Source organism: Entelurus aequoreus, linkage group LG23 (assembly GCF_033978785.1).
Source record: "Entelurus aequoreus isolate RoL-2023_Sb linkage group LG23, RoL_Eaeq_v1.1, whole genome shotgun sequence".
NCBI classification, from domain to species: domain Eukaryota; kingdom Metazoa; phylum Chordata; class Actinopteri; order Syngnathiformes; family Syngnathidae; genus Entelurus; species Entelurus aequoreus.
The window spans coordinates 35,905,235-35,926,942 of NC_084753.1; the positions used below are offsets into that span (position 1 = coordinate 35,905,235).

Here is a 21,708-nt window from a genome sequence, read left to right on the forward strand (position 1 = left end):
TCAAAGGACTGATGCTGGGGCTCTGCAGTGGAAGTCCTAAAGTAAGGAAGCTAACTCTAGTGATGTGCGATACCACTGATTTTCTTTACGATTCAATATCGAGTAGGCTGGTATCGGGGGATACCGATCCGATACTTTGTGCAAATGTACCTAATGTCTGCTAAAATCTAAAAAGTTGTGTATTTCTAAATCATATCCGCATAAACAATGCAGTTACTTATTAATTCTTATTATGTATAATATTATTTATTATTACTATTATCATTATATTTATTCAAATATACTATGTGTTATCATTATTTATTCAAAATATTTATTTATTCCAAACTCTGGAGTATATTGAGGTCGGGGCGTGAAAATAACAATATAGCCAAGCTAATACAACAGAAAAAAACAGGACAAAAATCGTACAAAGTACACCAAAAAGGTGTTTCAAACCATATCAAAAGGAAATATGTAACATAAAAAAAATAAATTAAGAAGAAATGCTATTGGAATAAAAAGTAAGTCACAATTCAGTTACATGAACATGTTAACGTGAAAATACAAAAAAAAGCCTTGTGTTTAAGTTTACTTTTTTATTACACCGTGTTCTTGTTAATGATACACAGTAATTCTAATACAGGGGTCACCAACCTTTTTGAAACCAAGAGCTACTTCTTGGGTACTGATTAATGCGAAGGGCTACCAGTTTGATACACACTTAAATAAATTGCCAGAAATAGCCAATTTGCTCAATTTACCTTTAACTCTATGTTATTATTAATAATTAATGATATTTACACTTAATTGAACGTTTTAAAAGAGGAGAAAACAGGAAAAAAATGACAATTAAATTTTGAAACATAGTTTATCTTCAATTTCGACTCTTTAAAATTCAAAATTCAACCGAAAAAAAAGAAGGGAAAAACTAGCTAATTCGAATCTTTTAGAAAAAATTAAAAAAACAATTTATGGAACATCATTAGTAATTTTTCCTGATTAAGATTAATTTTAGAATTTTGATGACATGTTTTAAATTGGTTAAAATCCAATCTGCACTTTGTTAGAATATATAACAAATTGGACCAAGCTATATTTCTAACAAAGACAAATCATTATTTCTTCTAGATTTTCCAGAACAAAAATTTTAAAAAAAATTCAAAAGACTTTGAAATAAGATTTAAATTTGATTCTACAGATTTTCTAGATTTGCCAGAATAATCTTTTTGAATTTTAATCATAATAAGTTTGAAGAAATATTTCACAAATATTCTTCGTCGAAAAAACAGAAGCTAAAATGAAGAATTAAATTAAAATGTATTTATTATTCTTTACAATAAAACAAATAAATTTACTTGAACATTGATTTAAATTGTCAGGAAAGAAGAGGAAGGAATTTAAAAGGTAAAAAGGTATATGTGTTTAAAAATCCTAAAATCATTTTTAAGGTTGTATTTTTTCTCTGAAATTGTCTTTCTGAAAGTTATAAGAAGCAAAGTAAAAAAATTCATGAATTTATTTAAACAAGTGAAGACCAAGTCTTTCAAATTCTATTTGAGTTTTGTCTCTCTTAGAATTAAAAATGTCGGGCAAAGCGAGACCAGCTTGCTAGTAAATAAATAAAATTTAAAAAATAGAGGCAGCTCACTGGTAAGTGCTGCTATTTGAGCTATTTTTAGAACAGGCCAGCGGGCTACTCATCTGGTCCTAACGGGCTACCTGGTGCCTGCGGGCACCGCGTTGGTGACCCCTGTTCTAATAACTCAAATATCGTATCGATATTGTGATTTGAGAGTCGATATTAGAGCAGAAAGGTCTGGTATCGGTGGCATGGATACTTCAGTATCGATCCGCACGTCACTCGCTAACTCGTCTTTGAGTTAGTGTAGTGCGAATGTAACTTAGTCGACCAATAAAATTGGCCAAAGGCAGTTTTTTTTAGTCCATGCGTCGTTCAACCGTTGACCGGTGCGGCGCCGCTTCAAAGTTCCTAATCCTTGCCTCCACCGTGGCAAATAAACGACATACATGACAACTCTCATCACTAGAAGCTAAGTATGTGACACCTCCAGAAAAAGTGAGCAGGAGGAGACAAGAATTCACCGTTGGAACAGAAAATGTTGTAAATGTGGAGTGTCCAACAAGCAAAATCCTCATTTAATTAGGGCGGTCTGCACTACTTTTGTAGTCGTTATCAGTTGTGAACGCACACAATTGTATCGTTTGTTTATCGCTTGTTATTATTTTGGGTCTTATTAGATCGGGCCCTAAATGTATTATTTTCAACAGACAAGTCCCGCAAATGAATCATCCATCCATCCATCCATTTACTACCGCTTGTCCCTTTTTGGGGTCGCTGGGGGTGAATCATTCAGGATAAATTCTGTCTTTTTATGGTCACTTGTTACAAATACTTGTGAATGTGTCTTGACACACTCAACAACACACTTCTCTCTAAAGCAATGACGTGAGGTGGGTGACCTTTAGCCAGGTGAGGCAAACATGCCTTTGGAGGTGTTCTTCCTTTTTTTAACCAAGATGTATTCGCTCTTCAAATGGGATCTTTTTTTTTTCTCCCCAATTTTGCCTATAATTCACAATCCTAATGAGAGACAAGAAGGCCTGTCTTTATTTATTGCATTTTAACTCGTAAATGATATATATACACACACATATTATATATATATATATATATATATATATATATATATATATATATATATATATATATATATATATATATATATATATATATATATATATATATATATATATATATATATATATATATATATATATATATATATATATATATATATATATATATATATATATATATATATATATATATATATATATATATATATATATATATATATATATATATATATATATATCATGTCTGTTGATCATGCTTTTGTTTGGCCATGTGCTGTTTGTTTTTTGGACCCTTTTTTTAGTTACTGGTTTCACTTCCTTGTTTTGTTTGGTTTCCATGGTCACCCATTACTTTTCACCTGTCACGTCACGCACCTGTTTCACGTTTTGAGTCACGCACCTGTTGTTAATCATGTCTGTGTTATTTAAGTCTTTCTTTCTGTTCACTCGTTCTGCGTTCACTGTCTTTGTCACACGGGTTCATGTCTCTTGCTGACCAAGTAAGTCATAGTCCAATGTCATAGCTTCTGCTAACTAGCAGCTTCTTTTGTGTTTTAGGCACGCTTGCCTTTTTTGTTGTATTTTTGTGTTCGTGGTACTAAATGGTCCCGAGTGTGTAAATGTGAGTGTGAATGTTGTCTGTCTATCTGTGTTGGCCCTGTGATGAGGTGGCGACTTGTCCAGGGTGTACGCCGCCTTCCGCCCGAAAGGGAGAAGCGGTAGGAAATGGATGGATGGATGGATGGATGGATATATATATATATATATATATATATATATATATATATATATATAAATTTAAATAGTAAATCAAAAAATGTGCATACCTTGCGGTTGAGGTGGACACAGATGTCAGCCCGCATGTCCTTGGGACAGATGGAGAGCACCTGGAGGACACACAGGAAGCGTTTTTATGGCGGACATTGCAGAATGGACCATGTTTGGTGACATCCTGGGCAGGGAGCATTAATGACATCAACTTCATTAAGTGAAAGTGTTCCTCCCGCCAGGTAACCTTCAGGGAGGAGTTTAACGAGCTCTATTAGCAGCAGGCGTGGATGTCTGCATGCTAACGCCTCGGCATACTGTACATACCACACTGGAGTGAGTACGCTAAAATGCAGTACTACTGTACTCGGGTCAGTACCTGGATGTTGTACTCAACATGGTGGAGGAATGCTCTATGTCAGTGGTCCACAACCACCGATTGGTACCGGGCCGCACAAGAAATTAAAAAAATAATAATAATAATAATTTTTTTTTAAATTAAATCAACATAAAAAACACAATATATGCATCATATATCAATATAGATCAATACTGTCTGCAGACATACAGTCCGTAAGCACATATGATTGTATTTCTTTATGAAGAAAATAAATTAATTAATTAATTTAAAAAAAATGTTTTCCCTTTGTGTGTAGAGTGGAACCTCCATTTAAGAACGCCTCTATTTGCCACCTTTTCTGTTTACCAACGATTACATGGCGGAAATATGTCTGTGTGTGCGGGCCGTGTCTGGGGGTACGAACGCTTCACTCATTCATTCATTCATTTATTCACTCTGCATGCTGCTTAAAGCCATGGAGCACAGCCAATTTGATGACATCACTTCCTGTACACACAGGCTTTAATGTATGTATGTATATATATAAAAAAAATAATATATATATACATATATATGTACACCGTATTTTCCGCACTATAAGGCGCACCTAAAAACCTCAAATTTTCTCAATAGCTGACAGTGCGCCTTATAATCCGGTGCGCTTTATATATGGACCAATATTGAGCCAGAACAGGTCTTGCAACTACAGCCTCTACTGTAGTGTCTATTCCATGCGCCTTATAATGTGGTGCGCCTTATATATGAACAAAGTTTTAAAATAGGCCATTCATTGAAGGTGCGCCTTATAGTGCGGAAAATACGGTATATATATACATACATATATATATATATATATATATATATATATATATATATATATATATATATATATATATATATATATATATATATATATATATATATATACATATATATATATATATATATATACATATATATACACACGTATACATATATATGTGTACACATATATATATATATATACGTATACACACACACACATATATATATATATATATATATATATATATATATATATATATATATATATATATATATATATACATACACACACATGGCAGCACCCGGGAAAGATTTAAAGGCCTACTGAAAGCCACTACTACTGACCACGCAGTCTGATAGTTTATATATCAATGATGACATCTTAACATTGCAACACATGCCAATACGGCCGGGTTAACTTCTAAAGTGCAATTTTAAATTTCCCGCGAAAATTCCGGTTGAAAACATCTATGTATGATGACGTATGCGCGTGACGTCAATGGTTGAAACGGAAGTATTCGGACACCATTGTATCCAATACAAATAGCTCTGTTTTCATCGCAAAATTCCACAGTATTCTGGACATCTGTGTTGGTGAATCTTTTGCAATTTGTTTAATGAACAATGGAGACGGCAAAGAAGAAAGTTGTAGGTGGGATCGGTGTATTAGCGGCTGGCTGCAGCAACACAACCAGGAGGACTTTGACTTGGATAGCAGACGCGCTATCCGACGCTAGCCGCCGACCGCATTGATGATCGGGTGAAGTTCTTCATCGCTCCGTCGATCGCTGGAACGCAGGTGAGCACGGGTGTTGATGAGCAGATGAGGGCTGGCGTAGGTGGAGCGCTAATGTTTTTATCATAGCTCTGACGAGGTCCGGTAGCTAAGTTAGCTTCAATGGCGTCGTTAGCAACAGCATTGTTAAGCTTCGCCAGGCTGGAAAGCATTAACCGTGTAGTTACATGTCCATGGTTTAATAGTATTGTTGATTTTCTGTCTATCCTTCCAGTCAGGGGCTTTTTTATTTTGTTTCTATCTGCAGTTAAGCCCGATGCTATCACGTTAGCTCCGTAGCTAAAGTGCTTCGCCAATGTATTGTCGTGGAGATAAAAGTCACTGTGAATGTCCATTTCGCGTTCTCGACTCTCATTTTCAAGAGGATATAGTATCCGAGGTGGTTTAAAATACAAATCCGTGATCCACAATAGAAAAAGGAGAAAGTGTGGAATCCAATGAGCCAGCGTGTACCTAAGTTACGGTCAGAGCGAAAAAAGATACGTCCTACACTGCACTCTAGTCCTTCACTCTGACGTTCCTCATCCACGAATCTTTCAGCCTGGCTCAAATTAATGGGGTAATCGTCGCTTTCTCGGTCCGAATCGCTCTCGCTGCTGGTGTAAACAATGGGGAAATGTGAGGAGCCTTTCAACCTGTGACGTCACGCTACTTCCGGTACAGGCAAGGCTTTTTTTTTATCAGCAACCAAAAGTTGCGAACTTTATCGTCGATGTTCTCTACTAAATCCTTTCAGCAAAAATATGGCAATATCGCGAAATGATCAAGTATGACACATAGAATGGATCTGCTATCCCCGTTTGAATAAAAAATAATAATTTCAGTAGGCCTTTAACCCGCAATTCCAACCTTTGATGCTGAGTGCCAAGCAGGGAGGTAACGGGTCACATTTTGATAGTCTTTGGTATGACTCGGTCGGGGTTTGAACTCCCAACCTACCCACTAGGCCACTGAGGCTCCAGTGTTGCTGCTTTGATCCAACCAGAATTCAGCTAGCTTGTTGCCAGCGCCGTTTGAATTCTGCCGGAGAATAAACACGAGCGGCGGCTGTGCAGTGTAAACGAACAGAACACATACAGTTGATAGACAGCTGCGGTAGCCAATCAGATCCCGAGTTGTTGACAGTGGCCCATCTAGGTAGCCTTACGTTGGACATTCACTCGTCGCTCCTAAGTGAGTTTCCAATCACAAGTTGTAGATAGGTGCTAAAAATGTTGAGTTCAAATTAGAGATGTCCGATAATATCGGTCTGCCGATATTATCGGCCGATAAATGCGTTAAAATGTAATATCGGAAATTATCGGTATCGGTTTTTTTATTATCAGTATCGTTTTTTGTTTTTTTTTGTTTTTTTTATTAAATCCACATAAAAAACAAGATACACTTACAATTAGTGCACCAACCCAAAAAACCTCCCTCCCCCATTTACACTCATTCACACAAAAGTGTTGTTTCCTTCTGTTATTAATATTCTGGTTCCTACATTATATATCAATATATATCAATACAGTCTGCAAGGGATACAGTCCGTAAGCACACATGATTGTGCGTGCTGCTGCTCCACTAATAATACTAACCTTTAACAGTTAATTTTACAAATTTTCATTCATTACTAGTTTCTATGTAACTGTTTATATATTGTTTTACTTTCTTTTTTATTCAAGAAAATGTTTTTAATTTATTCATCTTATTTTATTTTATTCATTTTTAAAAAAGTACCTTATCTTCACCACACCTGGTTGTCCAAATTAGGCATAATAATGTGTTAATTCCACGACTGTATATATATCGGTTGATATCGGTATCGGTAATTAAAGAGTTGGACAATATCGGAATATCGGATATCGGCAAAAAGCCATTATCGGACATCCCTAGTTCAAATATATTTTTTCACGTTTAAAGACATTTTTTACAACTATTTAAATGTTGACAGTAACACGTAAAATGTGTTTTCATTTCTGATGCGGCTTTATTTATTTTTTTTATTTTTTAATTGCGCCGAAAAATAGCCCGTTCTGCCCATTATTGACTAATTGAGATGATTCAATGCCGAGTAGCGCGCGAGTGTGTTTCTGTATTGTCATTTTCCCCATAGTAATCGTTGTTGGCTCTCATTGATTCACATTGTTGTTGATGGGGAAGGGATCTGTGGTTACTCCTCATGTAATCACATGACCGGCTTGCGTGTTAACTCAAAATGGCTCGGGAATCTCTGTGAGATTGATCCTATTTTGTTAATATCTATTTATTGTACGTTTTTAGGTGTCATAAATCATATAAATATGGTAATATTTAAAGGCCTACTGAAATGAATTTTTTTTATTTAAACGGGGATAGCAGATCTATTCTATGTGTCATACTTGATCATTTCGCGATATTGCCATATTTTTGCTGAAAGGATTTAGTATAGAACAACGACGATAAAGATTGCAACTTTTGGTATCTGATAAAAAAAAGGCTTGCACCTACCGGAAGTAGCGTGACGTAGTCAGTTGAACATATACGCAAAGTTCCCTATTGTTTACAATGATGGCCGCATGAAGTGAGAGAGATTCGGACCGAGAAAGCGACAATTTCCCCATTAATTTGAGCGAGGATGAAAGATTTGTGGATGAGTAAAGTGCAAGTGAAGGACTAGTGGGGAGTTGAAGCTATTCAGATAGGGAAGATGCTGTGAGAGCCGGGGGTGACCTGATATTCAGCTGGGAATGACTACAACAGTAAATAAACACAAGACATATATATACTCTATTAGCCACAACACAACCAGGCTTATATTTAATATGCCACAAATTAATCCTGCATAAAAACACCTGCGTGTTTGTTATGCTAGCTCCTAGCTCCTCTGCTAGCTCCTAGCTCCATAGAACACGCCAATACAATTCAAACACCTGATCAACACACACAATCACTCAGCCCAAAAGACCGTTCACCTAACCCAAGGTTCATAAAGCTTATATATTTTAAAAAAGTTACGTACGTGACGCGCACGTACGGTACGGTACGTGTTATGCTAGCTCCTAGCTCCTATGCTAGCTCCTAGCTCCATAGAACACTCCAATACAATTCAAACACCTGATCAACACACACAATCACTCAGCCCAAAAGACCGTTCACCTAACCCAAGGTTCATAAAGCTTATATATTTTAAAAAAGTTACGTACGTGACGCGCACATACGGTACGGTACGTGTTATGCTAGCTCCTATGCTAGCTTCTAGCTCCATAGAACACGCCAATACAATTCAAACACCTGATCAACACACACAATCACTCAGCCCAAAAGACCGTTCACCTAACCCAAGGTTCATAAAGCTTATATATTTTAAAAAAGTTACGTACATACGCAAAAAAAAGTTGCGCACATACGGTCAAGCGATCAAATGTTTAGAAGCCAAAGCTGCATACTCACAGTAGCACGTCTGCGTCTTTGTCATCCAAATCAAAGTAATCCTGGTAAGAGTCTGTGTTGTCCCAGTTCTCTACAGGCGTCTGTGTATCGAAGTCAAAAGTCCTCCTGGTTAGAGTCTCTGTTATCCGAGTTCTTCCATCTTGACTGCATCTTTCGGGAATGTAAACAAAGAAGCGCCGGCTGTGTACTGTTGTGGCTGACTACGTTCGAAAAATACGTCCATTTCGCACCGACAACTTTCTTCTTTGCTTGCTCAGCTTCTTTCTCCATAATGCAATGAACATGATTGAAACAGATTCACGAACACAGATGTCCAGAATACTGTGGAATTATGAAATGAAAACAGAGCTTTTTCGTATTGGCTTCAATGTGGAAGGCATACCCGTGTTCGCCGGTCTACGTCACGCGCATACGTCATCCTCAGAGGCGTTTCGAACCGGAAGTTTAGCGGCAAATTTAAAATGTCACTTTATAAGTTAACCCGGCCGTATTGGCATGTGTTGCAATGTTAAGATTTCATCATTGATATATAAACTATCAGACTGCGTGGTCGGTAGTAGTGGCTTTCAGTAGGCCTTTAATGTGGAGGCAACTTGTCTTTCCACTGCACCGCTACTTTAAAAACAACGGCAGTTCGTGCATTCACGAAGTGATTAGGCGGCGCGTTTCGGCCTAATTAAGTGGAGCATTTAGGTGAAACCGAGGCGAGAAAAAACACATTCCGCTTCCTCCCGAAGCAGCCTCGTTAAAGAGCTACAACAAAGGCAGGGAAGCGAAACACTTTAAATATCATCTTCGCTCCTCAGTCGCACTTTGCCGTCTTCGGGGGCGGCGCGTTTGCTCAGAAACAAGCGATTATGTCCCCAGTAAAGGCTCCCAAAGTGACAAAAATATCGGCTAATTGGCCCCCGGATCAAGCTGCAGGTTGTTTCCGCTGCACGCACACACCAGCCGAGTCTTTCCGGTCCTCGGTGATGCAAACACGAGTTGGGGAGTGCGACCGACAGAAGACGACGACTCTAATTAGCGTGTTTGTCAGTCGTCACATGACAGGAAGTCCTTACACAAACCTCCTGCTCCCGCTGGGTTCGACAAAGACCGGGAATGCGCTGACCTTTTCCGTGTCGATGCCTTTGGACATGGACCACGTGGAGACGATGTAGTCCATGACGCGCTCGCTCAGGCCCTTGGGCACCTGGTAGAGCTTGAGGAAGTCGCGCACGTTGTTGAGCATCTCGTGGTAGCGGTTGGTGTTGGCGTACATCTGCTGGAAGATGGTGGTCACGTTGCCGAAGATGGTGGCGTAGAGTAGAGCTGCAAAGGAGCAAACGCGCACAAACTCCGTCAGAAAGATCATTTTTTATTTTTAATAATTGAAGATTTTTGATTATGAGCCGATTCTTTGGCTTTGGTGGAGGTCTTGGCTCGACCCCGAGTCGTTTACTGTAACTTTTTCCCTACACTTTGAACCCTGCGGCTTATAAAACGCTAATTTATGGATTTTTAGTAGTTTTAAAACATTTTTATTTGCCTTTGCAATTTAAAAATGCACCAAAAAGGTGTGTGTGGGAGGGGAGATGTGGTCAGCGCACTTGCTGCTGTCCATGGTGCTGAGGACGAGCGCCATGCATGTGCTGACGGCGAGACACAGCCGGCAGGTGATTAGATTTCGCAGGTGGTACGTGTTAATCTAATCATCTGTTGTCTTTAACAGTGGGCGGCCGGGTGCAGGAAGGGGAGGAAGTTTTGGAGAGGGACTAAAAAATTCCTGGAGAAACGTGTAACTGATGAGTGTGTTGAAAAACATGACATCTGCTGTACAACTCTGTACGCTTGGCTACTTTGACGCACGTATTCGTAGACCCGCAAGACAGCGACTTCTACAGAGATGTTTTAGTGTTTTCAAGTTACCGGAAGTAGAATGCTGTCCGGTTTTCTAGCCGTCCATAGCGTTTCTACTCATACGGTTTCTTCACTCTAAGCAACGTTTAAAGTTAAAGTACCAATGATTGTCACACACACACTAGTGTGGTGAATTTAACCTCTGCATTTGACCCATTCCTTTGTTCACCCCCTAGGAGGTGAGAGGAGCAGTGAGCAGCAGCGGTGGCGGCGCCCGGGAATCATTTTGGTGATTTAACCCCCAATCCCAACCCTTGATGCTGAGCGCCAAGCAGGGAGGTAATGGGTCCCATTTTTATAGTCTTTTATAGGGTTTGAACTCCCGACCTACCGATCTCAGAGTGGACACTCTAACCTGTTTGTAAGTTTTACAATATAACTAAAACAATTCTTACTTACTAAACCGTCCCATTTGTGATGTCCGTAGGAGTGTTTTCATGCATATTTGTACCTGCTATCGTGATGTAATGACGCTAGCGTCGTTAGCAATAGCTAGTATGATAACTAGAGATGTCCGATAATGGCTTTTTTGCCAATATGCGATATTCCGATATTGTCCAACTCTTAATTACCGATTCCAATATCAACCGATACCGATATATACAGTCGTGGCATTAACACATTATGATGCCTAATTTTGTTGTGATGCCCCGCTGGATGCATTAAACAATGTAACAAGGTTTTTCAAAATAAATCAACTCAAGTTATGGAAAAAAAATGCCAACATGGCACTGCCATATTTATTATTGAAGTCACAAAGTGCATTCTTTTTTTAACATGCCTCAAAACAGCAGCTTGGAATTTGGGACATGCTCTCCCTGAGCGAGCATGAGGAGGTTGAGGTGGGCGGGGTTGAGGTGTGGAGGGGTAGGAACGGAAGGTGTATGTAGCGTCCCGGAAGAGTTAGTGCTGCAAGGGGTTCTGGGTATTTGTTCTGTTGTGTTTATGTTGTGTTACGGTGCGGATGTTCTCCCGAAATGTGTTTGTCATTCTTGTCTGGTGTGGGTTCACAGTGTGGCGCATATTTGTAACAGTGTTAAAGTTGTTTATACGGCTACCCTCAGTGTGACCTGTATGGCTGTTGACCAAGTATGCCTTGCATTCACTTGTGTGTGTGAAAAGCCGTAGATATTATGTAACTGGGCCGGCACGCAAATGCAGTGCCTTTAAGGTTTATTGGCGCTCTGTACTTCTCCCTACGTCCGTGTACACAGCGGCATTTTAAAAAGTCATACATTTTACTTTTTGAAACAGATACCGATAATTTCCGATATCACATTTTAAAGCATTTATCGGCCGATAATATCGGCAGTCCGATATTGTACATCTCTAATGCTAACACAATTTCGAGGGTCTGTGTTAGTATTATTAACTTACAACAGGATTCTTTGTGTATCGTTTCAGTTTTTGTAAAATTCACCAAAACGCCACCGTGGAGTTATTGAGTCTGTTTAGCTGATTGGAGAGCTTGCTTGCACAGCTAGTGGGTCCATGACGATGACTTCTGTTTTGTTTGATCAGCCGTTTTACTGCCGTGTTTTTTTTGTTGTTTGTTTTTTTACTCGGGACTACCCGTGGGCCGTATTTTGGACGCTGGCGGGCTGTATCTGGCCCGCGGGCCGTATTTTGGGGACCACTGATCTTAGACATTTACAAAGTATGTATATGTATTGTTGCATTTGAACAACTGTATTGTTGATCATTAGGGATGTCTGATAATGGCTTTTTTGCCGATATCCGATATTGTCCAACTCTTAATTACCGATACCGATATCAACCGATACCGATATATACAGTCGTGGAATTAACACATTATTATGCCTAATTTGGACAACCAGGTATGGTGAAGATAAGGTCCTTTTTAAAAAAAAAAAAAAAAAAAAATTTTTTTAAAATGATTGAATAAAAAAGAAAGTAAAACAATATAAAAACAGTTACATAGAAACTAGTAATGAATGAAAATGAGTAAAATTAACTGTTAAAGGTTAGTATTATTAGTGGACCAGCAGCACGCACAATCATGTGTGCTTACGGACTGTATCCCTTGCAGACTGTATTGATATATATTGATATATAATGTAGGAACCAGAATATTAATAACAGAAAGAAACAACCCTTTTGTGTGAATGAGTGTGAATGAGTGTAAATGGGGGAGGGAGGTTTTTTGGGTTGGTGCACTAATTGTAAGAGTATTTTGTGTTTTTTATGTTGATTTAATAAAAAATAAAAATAAAAAAATAAAAAAAACGATACCGATAATAAAAAAACGATACCGATAATTTCCGATATTGCATTTTAAAGCATTTATCGGCCGATAATATCGGCAGGCCGATATTATCGGACATCTCTATTGATAATAGAGGTAAATTATTGGTATTGTTCATTATCAATAGCGCTATTTCTATTGGTATTTGTATTGCTCCATTTGTAGTGTAATAATGCTCATTGTCATTTCTGTATTATTATTTATTTCGCTAACTGCTTCTTTGCTATTACTTTTACCATCATATTTGTACATGTCATATGTGCTGATGTTGCTCTATTGTTGTTGTTGTTGTTGTTGTTGTTGTGTTTGCTGTTGTTGTTTATGTCTCTCTGTCTTATCCCCCTCTTGTCCCCACAATTTCCCCCTCTGTCTTCCTTTTTTTCCTCTTTCTATCCCCTCCTGCTCCGGCCCGGCTGCACCAAATGATAATATAAATACATTTAATAAAGTCAAATACAAATAAGGCAACAAGAGAAGTATCCCACACTTCTCTTTTGTAAAGTAAATCTCAACAGCCTATATGGACATCTACATCAACTATATGATTTGCCTGAGAAGCTGGACAGGACAAAAAATAAATAAAAATTAAAGCTGCAAGCAGCGATGGACGGGATCGACTTTGACGGCACATAAAATCCAAACCGGAGCAGTAATTAAAACTATTTTGTCAACTTTTAATCAGAAGGGTTCAATCTCTCTCCTGTGCTAGTTTGAAGCCGACACGACAAACTTTGGGGCGGCATGGCGTAGTGGGTTGAGCGGCCTTGCCAGAAACCTGAGGGTTGCAGGTTCGCTCCCCGCCTCTTACCATCCAAAAATCGCTGCCGTTGTGTCCTTGGGCAGGACACTTCACCCTTGCCCCCGGTGCCGCTCACACCGGAGAATGAATGATGAATGAATGAGTTGTAAAAATGAATGATGGGTTCTCACTTCTCTGTGAAGCGCTTTGAGTGTCTAGAAAAAGCGCTATATAAATCTAATCCATTATTATTATTATTATAAACGCGCTCAGAGGAGATAATGTTTGAAAAAAGGTGACCGGTTTTTACAAAACTTTTGTTTTGAAGGGGGAATTGCAAACTTCCTGCTGATTTTTGCCCGGGGTTGTCAATATATGAAATGTAGGTCTAAGTGAGACCAACATAGAGGTTTTTGTTTCATGTCTCTACGACATTTCTACTGGAAGTTACAGGCAGTTTTGTCTGTGTTTTCTTCCTAGGAGCCGTTTTGTCCGTTTTCTTCCTAGGGGGCGCTAGAGCACAATTTTGAGTTTTGGAGTTGGGTTTTTTTTATTAGATCGCAATTTTTGCCAGTCCTGATGTGTGTGTCCAGTTTGGTGAGTTTTGAAGCATGTTAAGGGGGTCAAATTATAGCTCAAAGAGGCAAAAGTGACTGTTTTTACAAAACTTTTGTTTTGAAGGGGGAATTGCAAACTTCCTGTTGATTTTTGCTGAAGGATGTCAGTGTATGAAATCTAGGTCTAAGTGAGACCTACATAGAGGTTTTTGTTTCATGTCTCTCCGACATTCCTAGTGGGAGTTACATGCAGTTTTGTCTGTGTTTTCTTCCTAGGGGGCGCTAGAGTGCAATTTTGAGTTTGGGGCTAGTTTTTTTGATTACATCGCAATTTTCGCCAGTCTTGATGTGTGTGTCCAGTTTGGTGAGTTTTGACGCATGTTAAGGGGGTCAAATTACAGCTCAAAGAGGCAAAAGTGACTGTTTTTACAAAACTTTTGTTTTGAAGGGGGAATTGCAAACTTCCTGTTGATTTTTGCTGAAGGATGTTAGTGTATGAAATCTAGGTCTAAGTGAGACCTACATAGAGGTTTTTGTTTCATGTCTCTCCGACATTCCTAGTGGGAGTTACAGGCAGTTTGGTCTATGTTTTCTTCCTAGGGGGCGCTAGAGTGCAATTTTGAGTTTTGGGGCTAGGTTTTTTTGATTAGATCGCAATTTTCGCCAGTCCTGATGTGTGTGTCCAGTTTGGTGAGTTTTGAAGCATGTTAAGGGGGTCAAATTATAGCTCAAAGAGGCAAAAGTGACTGTTTTTACAAAACTTTCGTTTTGAAGGGGGAATTGCAAACTTCCTGTTGATTTTTGCTGAAGGATGTCAGTGTATGAAATCTAGGTCTAAGTGAGACCTTCATAGAGGTTTTTGTTTCATGTCTCTCTGACATTCCTAGTGGGAGTTACAGGCAGTTTTGTCTGTGTTTTCTTCCTAGGGGGCGCTAGAGTGCAATTTTGAGTTTGGGGCTAGGTTTTTTGATTACATCGCAATTTTCGCCAGTCTTGATGTGTGTGTCCAGTTTGGTGAGTTTTGAATCATGTTAAGGGGGTCAAATTATAGCTCAAAGAGGCAAAAGTGACTGTTTTTACAAAACTTTTGTTTTGAAGGGGGAATTGCAAACTTCCTGTTGATTTTTGCTGAAGGATGTCAATGTATGAAATCTAGGTCTAAGTGAGACCTACATGGAGGTTTTTGTTTCATGTCTCTCCGACTTTCCTAGTGGGAGTTACAGGCAGTTTTGTCTGTGTTTTCTTCCTAGGGGGCGCTAGAGTGCAATTTTGAGTTTTGGGGTTTGGTTTTTTGATTAGATCGCAATTTTCGCCGGTCCTGATGTGTGTGTCAAATATGGTGAGTTTTGAAGCATGTTAAGGGGGTCAAATGACAGCTCAAAGAGGTATAATAATAATAAAACCTTACAAATACAATAGGGTCCTCTGTCCCAAAGGGACATTCGGTCCCTAAAAAGACATTTACAAAAGGTCAACAAGTGCTAAAGAAAGGCTTCAAATATGATTTGTGTCTAATAGTTGAAGTCTTTAAAAATTGTCCCCTCTTAAACCGTTTCTTCGCAGCAGCTTTGTTACTTTCTAGAAAAGTCCCCTTAGGGCCCAAAATGAAGAGCCGAACTGCCTTTTTTTTTTTTTTTTAAATGCACAAGCGAAGAAGAACCAAAACGGCGTCCGAGGCGAGCTGCTGAGCGGAGCGGTTTGATGCTTTGTGAGCCGAGTCGGCGTCTGGTCCCCGCGCACAGCTGCTGTCCTAACATCAACTTCCTGTAAATAAGACTCCATTTTGCAAAAACTCAATGCTGCCTCCACAAAGACAGAAAGTGCTGATTTGACAATATTTCTTCCTGGGCTTGTACGACTCCAATGTGTCAGACTGTTTTGAGTATTTTGCAAAAAACCCGAGCGACGCCGCTGTCATCTTTTTGGCAGCGAGCGTCGGCGGAGACGAACGGCCGCCGTGGTGCGTTTAATGCCGCCCGTAAATCCCAATTACAAGTGGTGTAAGAGTGTGATGTTGCTGAAGGCAGCAGCTCTTCGCAGACTGGACTCGGCGCGCAACAATTTTCACAGGTCAACTGTTGTTGAACCATCGGGTCATCCAGGGCCGGCTCTAGATCATTCGACACCCCGGGCGAGAGTGAACACCCCCCCATGTCCAGTGAACTCACTGAGGAATTCATGAAAGTGAAACAATACAAAAAGAAAGCTATTGTAAGTTAAAAATACTAACACAGACACTCGAAACGTGTTAGCATATTAGCTACGGCTAACGACGCTAGCTTGATTACATTACGGTAGCAAGTACAAATATGCATGAAAACACCCTGTGGAGGGAGGTGTGGCCAGCGCGCCTGCAGGCGCAAAGGTCACCGCCTCTGTCTATGGTGCTGAGGACGAGCGTCATCGAGACACAGCTGGCAGGTGATTAGATTTCACAGGTGGTACGTGTTAATCTAATCATCTGTTGTCTTTAACAGTAAGCGGCCGGGAGCAGGAGGGGAGAGAGGATACGGACGTGGCTGAAAAGTCGCATCCTGCTGGAGAGAAAACTTTGTTAAAACCTTGTTAAAACCTGCACGCTTGGCTCTTGTGCCGTGTCTGACAGTGGGACTGCGAGGACGCAACCTCCACACACTCCGACAGACATCACACATGGGACGATTTAGTAAGTAAATTGTTTTAGTTATATTGTAAAACTTATAAACGTGGCTTGGCTCGGCATGATGAATGGAGAATACTTTCGAGCAGAAACGCTATGAACGGCATTTCTACTTCCGGTTGAAAGCACGATCGGTAAATGGAAGGACACTGGAGCACCTGCAGTGAGCGAACTCGTCCAAAAGACGGCGCCATAGCACAAACAATAAAACACCTTCTCAGAGTATTTTTGTTTTGTTTTTTTAAACTATTTTTATCATGGTTGGCAGCGAAACAAAATCCATAAACAAGCCGCAGGGTTCAAAGTGTAGGGAAAAATGGTATCTGCTTGACTTATGACTTCAAAGCAAGTTATCCATCAAATTGTACACTGTAAAAGTGGCACTAAATTTTACGGTAAAATTCTGGCGCCTTGAGTTTTTTACCGCACGATCAACTCTGCTACCGTTTTTTTCCACGTACAGTAACACACTATTAAAACAACTGTATATTTCAAAGTGAAAACTGGGCAAAAAAAAACGGAATTTACAGTATAAGTTCTCACAGACTCGCATGTCGGCAGTGGGCGTGAACCCAGGGTGCAGAGACAGGACATGACGAGCAGGTAAAAATTCTAATTCAATTGGCTTTTAGCGGCAACAAAGACAAAAAGTTGCAAAAGAAAAATAGCAAGACGATGCAAAAGAGATGTTGAGAATCAACAGAACCGGGTGTGTCAATCAGCGCTCCTGACGAGGCAGGGGAAGCGTCCGAAAAGTGGAAAAACTGCAGGTCATGACAAACTGTTACATTTGTCACGATGAGAAGTTAAACTCTGTAAAAAAAAACAAAAAAAAAAACATTTAAATGCTGTTCGGTGGGAATTGAATGATAGCTGTCAATCACAGCTGCCTCATGTGTGATTAAAAACTCAATCATTACTCGTTTTCCCGGGAAATTTCCCATATTTTGAAATGCAAATGCTGACAGAAATGTGCCGAAAGTATGTGTGTGGTGTTGCGTCTGACCAGTCTTCCCTCTCAGGGAAATAAAGTCCCAAATTCTTTCGATGACATATATGCTGAGTAAGAAGGACCATCAAGACAGAATAGGAATATTATCACGTTTTACTAAAGCTTTAGGAGACCAGTCCAATTGTCCGTACATTTCGACATCTCGAAGCGGTCTGACATTCAATCGGGAAGAGACAACTTATTGAATAGAAAACAGTCCCCTCACCCCCGCCCAGAAAGGAATACATCCCCCTAGCTCCAACACTGATAAGGCAAGAAGGGGGATGCATCACTCCCACATTCCAATGCCTAAGACAAAACACAGACATCTGCAGACAAAGAGAGACAAGCATACAGAGTATAAATGGAAAAATACTAGCTGATTTAAACAAGACTATGAATAAAGAAAGAACTCTTAAATATATATGCATTCTCTACAGTGGACACCCAGGAAGTCCACATTCAGGTCTACAGCGTTGGTTGGCTTGCCACACCTGTTAGGAGGAATGGTAATTGTCAGGTTCAAACACTGATGACTTCTATTAAACAAGACAAGAAGCAAAGAAATAAACAGAGACAGGATTCAATTTGTCTTCCACCACGCTCTGACAAAAAAAGGTTTACGTCTCCTCCTTTATTTGGACACTCCCTGTTTACACAACAACATCTGCTTCCAAAGGAACAGCTCTTGTTTTTGGTCACATTGAAAACAAAAGAAAAATATGCCTCGGGCTTGGGCTGGTCCTGGATCTAACTTGGGCAGGTCTTGGATGACAATAGATAACCCCCATCCCGTCTCCTCCCATCGTACACAATGGAATTTTCCAAGCCTTTGCTTGGTGCAACAAAGACAACCTCTTGTCTGTTCATTGGGGAACTTAGAGAACGGAAAGTTTTTTGATAATTTACATACAATTTTTCTGACAGTAATCCTGGATTTTTCCAGGAAATTTGGCATATTTTGAACAGCAGGTGTAACACTGACCTGATTGGAGTCACAACGCCGAACAAAAAATATGAACCCCAAAGATGTAAAACTTCTACTATATACACAAAAGACCTATTCCTCTCAAATATTGTTGACAAATGCTATGGAATTGTGTGATGTGTTGTACTGTAAGTGTGTTCATGTTCGGAATAAACTAAAACAAGAAAGAAAGAAATCTGTCTAAATCTGTGATAGTGAGCATTTCTTCTTTTAATAGCTATAGATTTTACGTTAAAAAAAACAAAAAAAACGGGCAGCTCGGTCACTAGAATTTTATGGTAAATGTACGGTTTTGATGTTCACATTATGGTTTCGTTAGCTGCCTTTTTTTTTTTTTTTTTACTTTAAAATCTGGCGTGGCACAGTTGGGAGAGTGGCCGTGCCAGCAACCTGAGGGTTCCTGGTTCGATCCCCACCTTCTACCAACCTCGCCACGTCCGTTGTGTCCTTGAGCAAGACACTTCACCCTTGCTCCTGATGGCAGCTGCCGCCCTCAGTGCGTGAATGTGTGTGTGAATGGGTGAATGTGGAAATAGTGTCAAAGCGCTTTGAGTACCTCCATCCATCCATCCATTTTCTACCGCTTGTCCCTTTTAAGGTAAAAAATAAATACAAATTTAAGTATCAATGACTGTCACCCACACACTAGGTGTGGCGAAATGATTCTCTGCATTTGACCCACCACCCTTGATCACCCCCTGGGAGGTGAGGGGAGCAGTGAGCAGCAGTGGTGGCCGCGCCCGGGAATAATTTTTGGTGATTCAACCCCCTTGTGATATAGAAGTCCTGTAATGGCAACGTGCAATGATGGTGCAGCTGGGAAGAGGTCAGAGTGAATATGTAGTACACTTGGTACGCACCCTTTGCTGGGCCAAAGGAAATGACCAAAACCGGGCCACATTTGGTCCACGGGCCCCACTCCCTATTTCCCAGCAGGCTTGCAAAAAGACTAATGGCATGGCAGCACGAGCGAGAACATTTGCAGTCTCTAATGGCCGAAGTAACAAGGCCAAAGGGGGGAACCGGGGTGGGGCCCGAGCGGGCCCCGCCGGGTAATGAGGCCTTGGAGGACCGTTGCCATGGATGGTAAACAGAGAGGGGCGGTCACGCGGGCTCGCTGTGCGGACTCAACGGCAACATTGGACATGAGGAAGTGATGCTGATGGCGTGCAGGTCACATGTCAGCTGGAGCCAATTAATTTTCGGCGTGAAGCTGGTGCTTGTGATAAAGATGTCCCTTAATGCAGTTTTTTTCAACCACACTAGTGTACCGTGAGATACAGTCTGGTGTGCCGTGGGAGATGATCTAATTTCACCTATTTGGGTTAAAAATATTTGTTGCAAACCAGTAATTATAGTCTGCACATTATGTGTTGTTGTTGAGTGTCGGTGCTGTCTAGAGCTCGGCAGAGTAACCGTGTAATACTCTTCCCTATCAGTAGGTGGCAGCAGGTAGCTAATTGCTTTGTAGATGTGGGAAACAGCGGGAGGCAGGGTGCAGGTAAAAAGGTGTCTAATGCTTAAACCAAAAAGTGAGTGCCCCTAAGAAAAGGCATTGAAGCGTAGGGAAGGCTATGCAGAACGAAACTAAAACTGAACTGGCTACAAAGTCAACCAAAACAGAATGCTGGACGACAGCAAAGACTTACTGTGGAGCAAAGACTTACTGCGGAGCAAAGACGGCGTCCACAAAGTACATCCGAACATGACATGACAATCAACAATGTCCCCACAAAGAAGGGTAAAAACAACTGAAATATTCGTGATTGCTAAAACAAAGTAGGCGCGGGAAATATCGCTCAAAGGAAGACATGAAACTGCTACAGGAAAATACCAAAAAGAAAGAAAAAGCCACCAAAATAAAAGCGCAAGACAAGAACTAAAACACTAGAGCAGGGGTGTCAAACTCATTTTAGATCGGGGGCCGCATGGAGAAAAATCTACTCCCAGGTGGGCCGGACTGGTAAAATCACGGCACGATAACTTAAAAATAAAGACAACTTCAGATTTTTTTTTTTGTTTAAAAATAGAACAAGCACATTCTGAAAATGAACAAATCATAATGTTGATGGGTTTTTCTACACATACATGTTGCAGTTAATAGTATTCTATCTTCATTTGTCGTTACTTATACTTTCTGAATAAATGATGGGATAATGTTCATCAGTCAACTCATAGGTGTAATTTTCAATCTATTAAGATAAAAAAATATCAAAATCAAATTACAGGATGTTATTTATGTAGTTTGCTAATTTTTCTCAACTGGTGCACTAAGATCATGTGTTTTTTTTGTTTTTTTTTTTACATATGTAGCATCATCTAAAATTATACAAATAATTGCTATTGCGACATCTAGTGGACACATTTAGAAGAGCAGTTTCTTTCATTCCAAAATTTCGCAAACTCATCCCGCGGGCCGGATAAAACCTGTTCGTGGGCCTGATCCGGCCCGCGGGCCGTACGTTTGACACCCCTGCACTAGAGCTATATTGATGCATGCTTGGTTATGGTTTAAAGTCGTATCCAACAATTGCGACGACTTTTTACTGTCAACTGAGTTTCGTTTTTTTTTTATGATTTCTGCTGGTGGTGTGCCTCTGCATTTTTTCAACGCAAAAAATGTGCCTTGGCTCAAAAAAGGTTGAAAAACACTGCTTTAATGGCAACGTGCAAGCATTTGGCTGCAAAAGAGCATTGTGCCCCAGGGCGTGTTTCCACATGACGTTCAGCTAGCTACTTTTTTTTCTACGCTTTGTACCCTGCGGCCTATAAAACGGTGCAGAGAATGTATGGATTTTTCTTCGCTAGCGGCCGTAATGTTTTGTATTCAACAAATACTTCTGATAT

The 21,708-nt window shown here is 40.0% G+C and overlaps 1 protein-coding gene across 1 annotated transcript in view; it reads right to left on the reverse strand.

Annotated features, from left to right (window-relative positions):
* Positions 1 to 21,708, reverse strand: part of LOC133641059 (potassium voltage-gated channel subfamily H member 5-like) — a 167,084-nt gene that overhangs the window by 48,302 nt on the left and 97,074 nt on the right. The window contains exons 9-10 of the mRNA XM_062034883.1: positions 9,874 to 10,073; positions 3,468 to 3,527 (exon numbers count right to left, since the gene is read on the reverse strand). Of these exons, the coding sequence (XP_061890867.1) occupies positions 3,468 to 3,527; positions 9,874 to 10,073 (260 nt within the window). The remainder of the gene's footprint in view (positions 1 to 3,467; positions 3,528 to 9,873; positions 10,074 to 21,708) is intronic.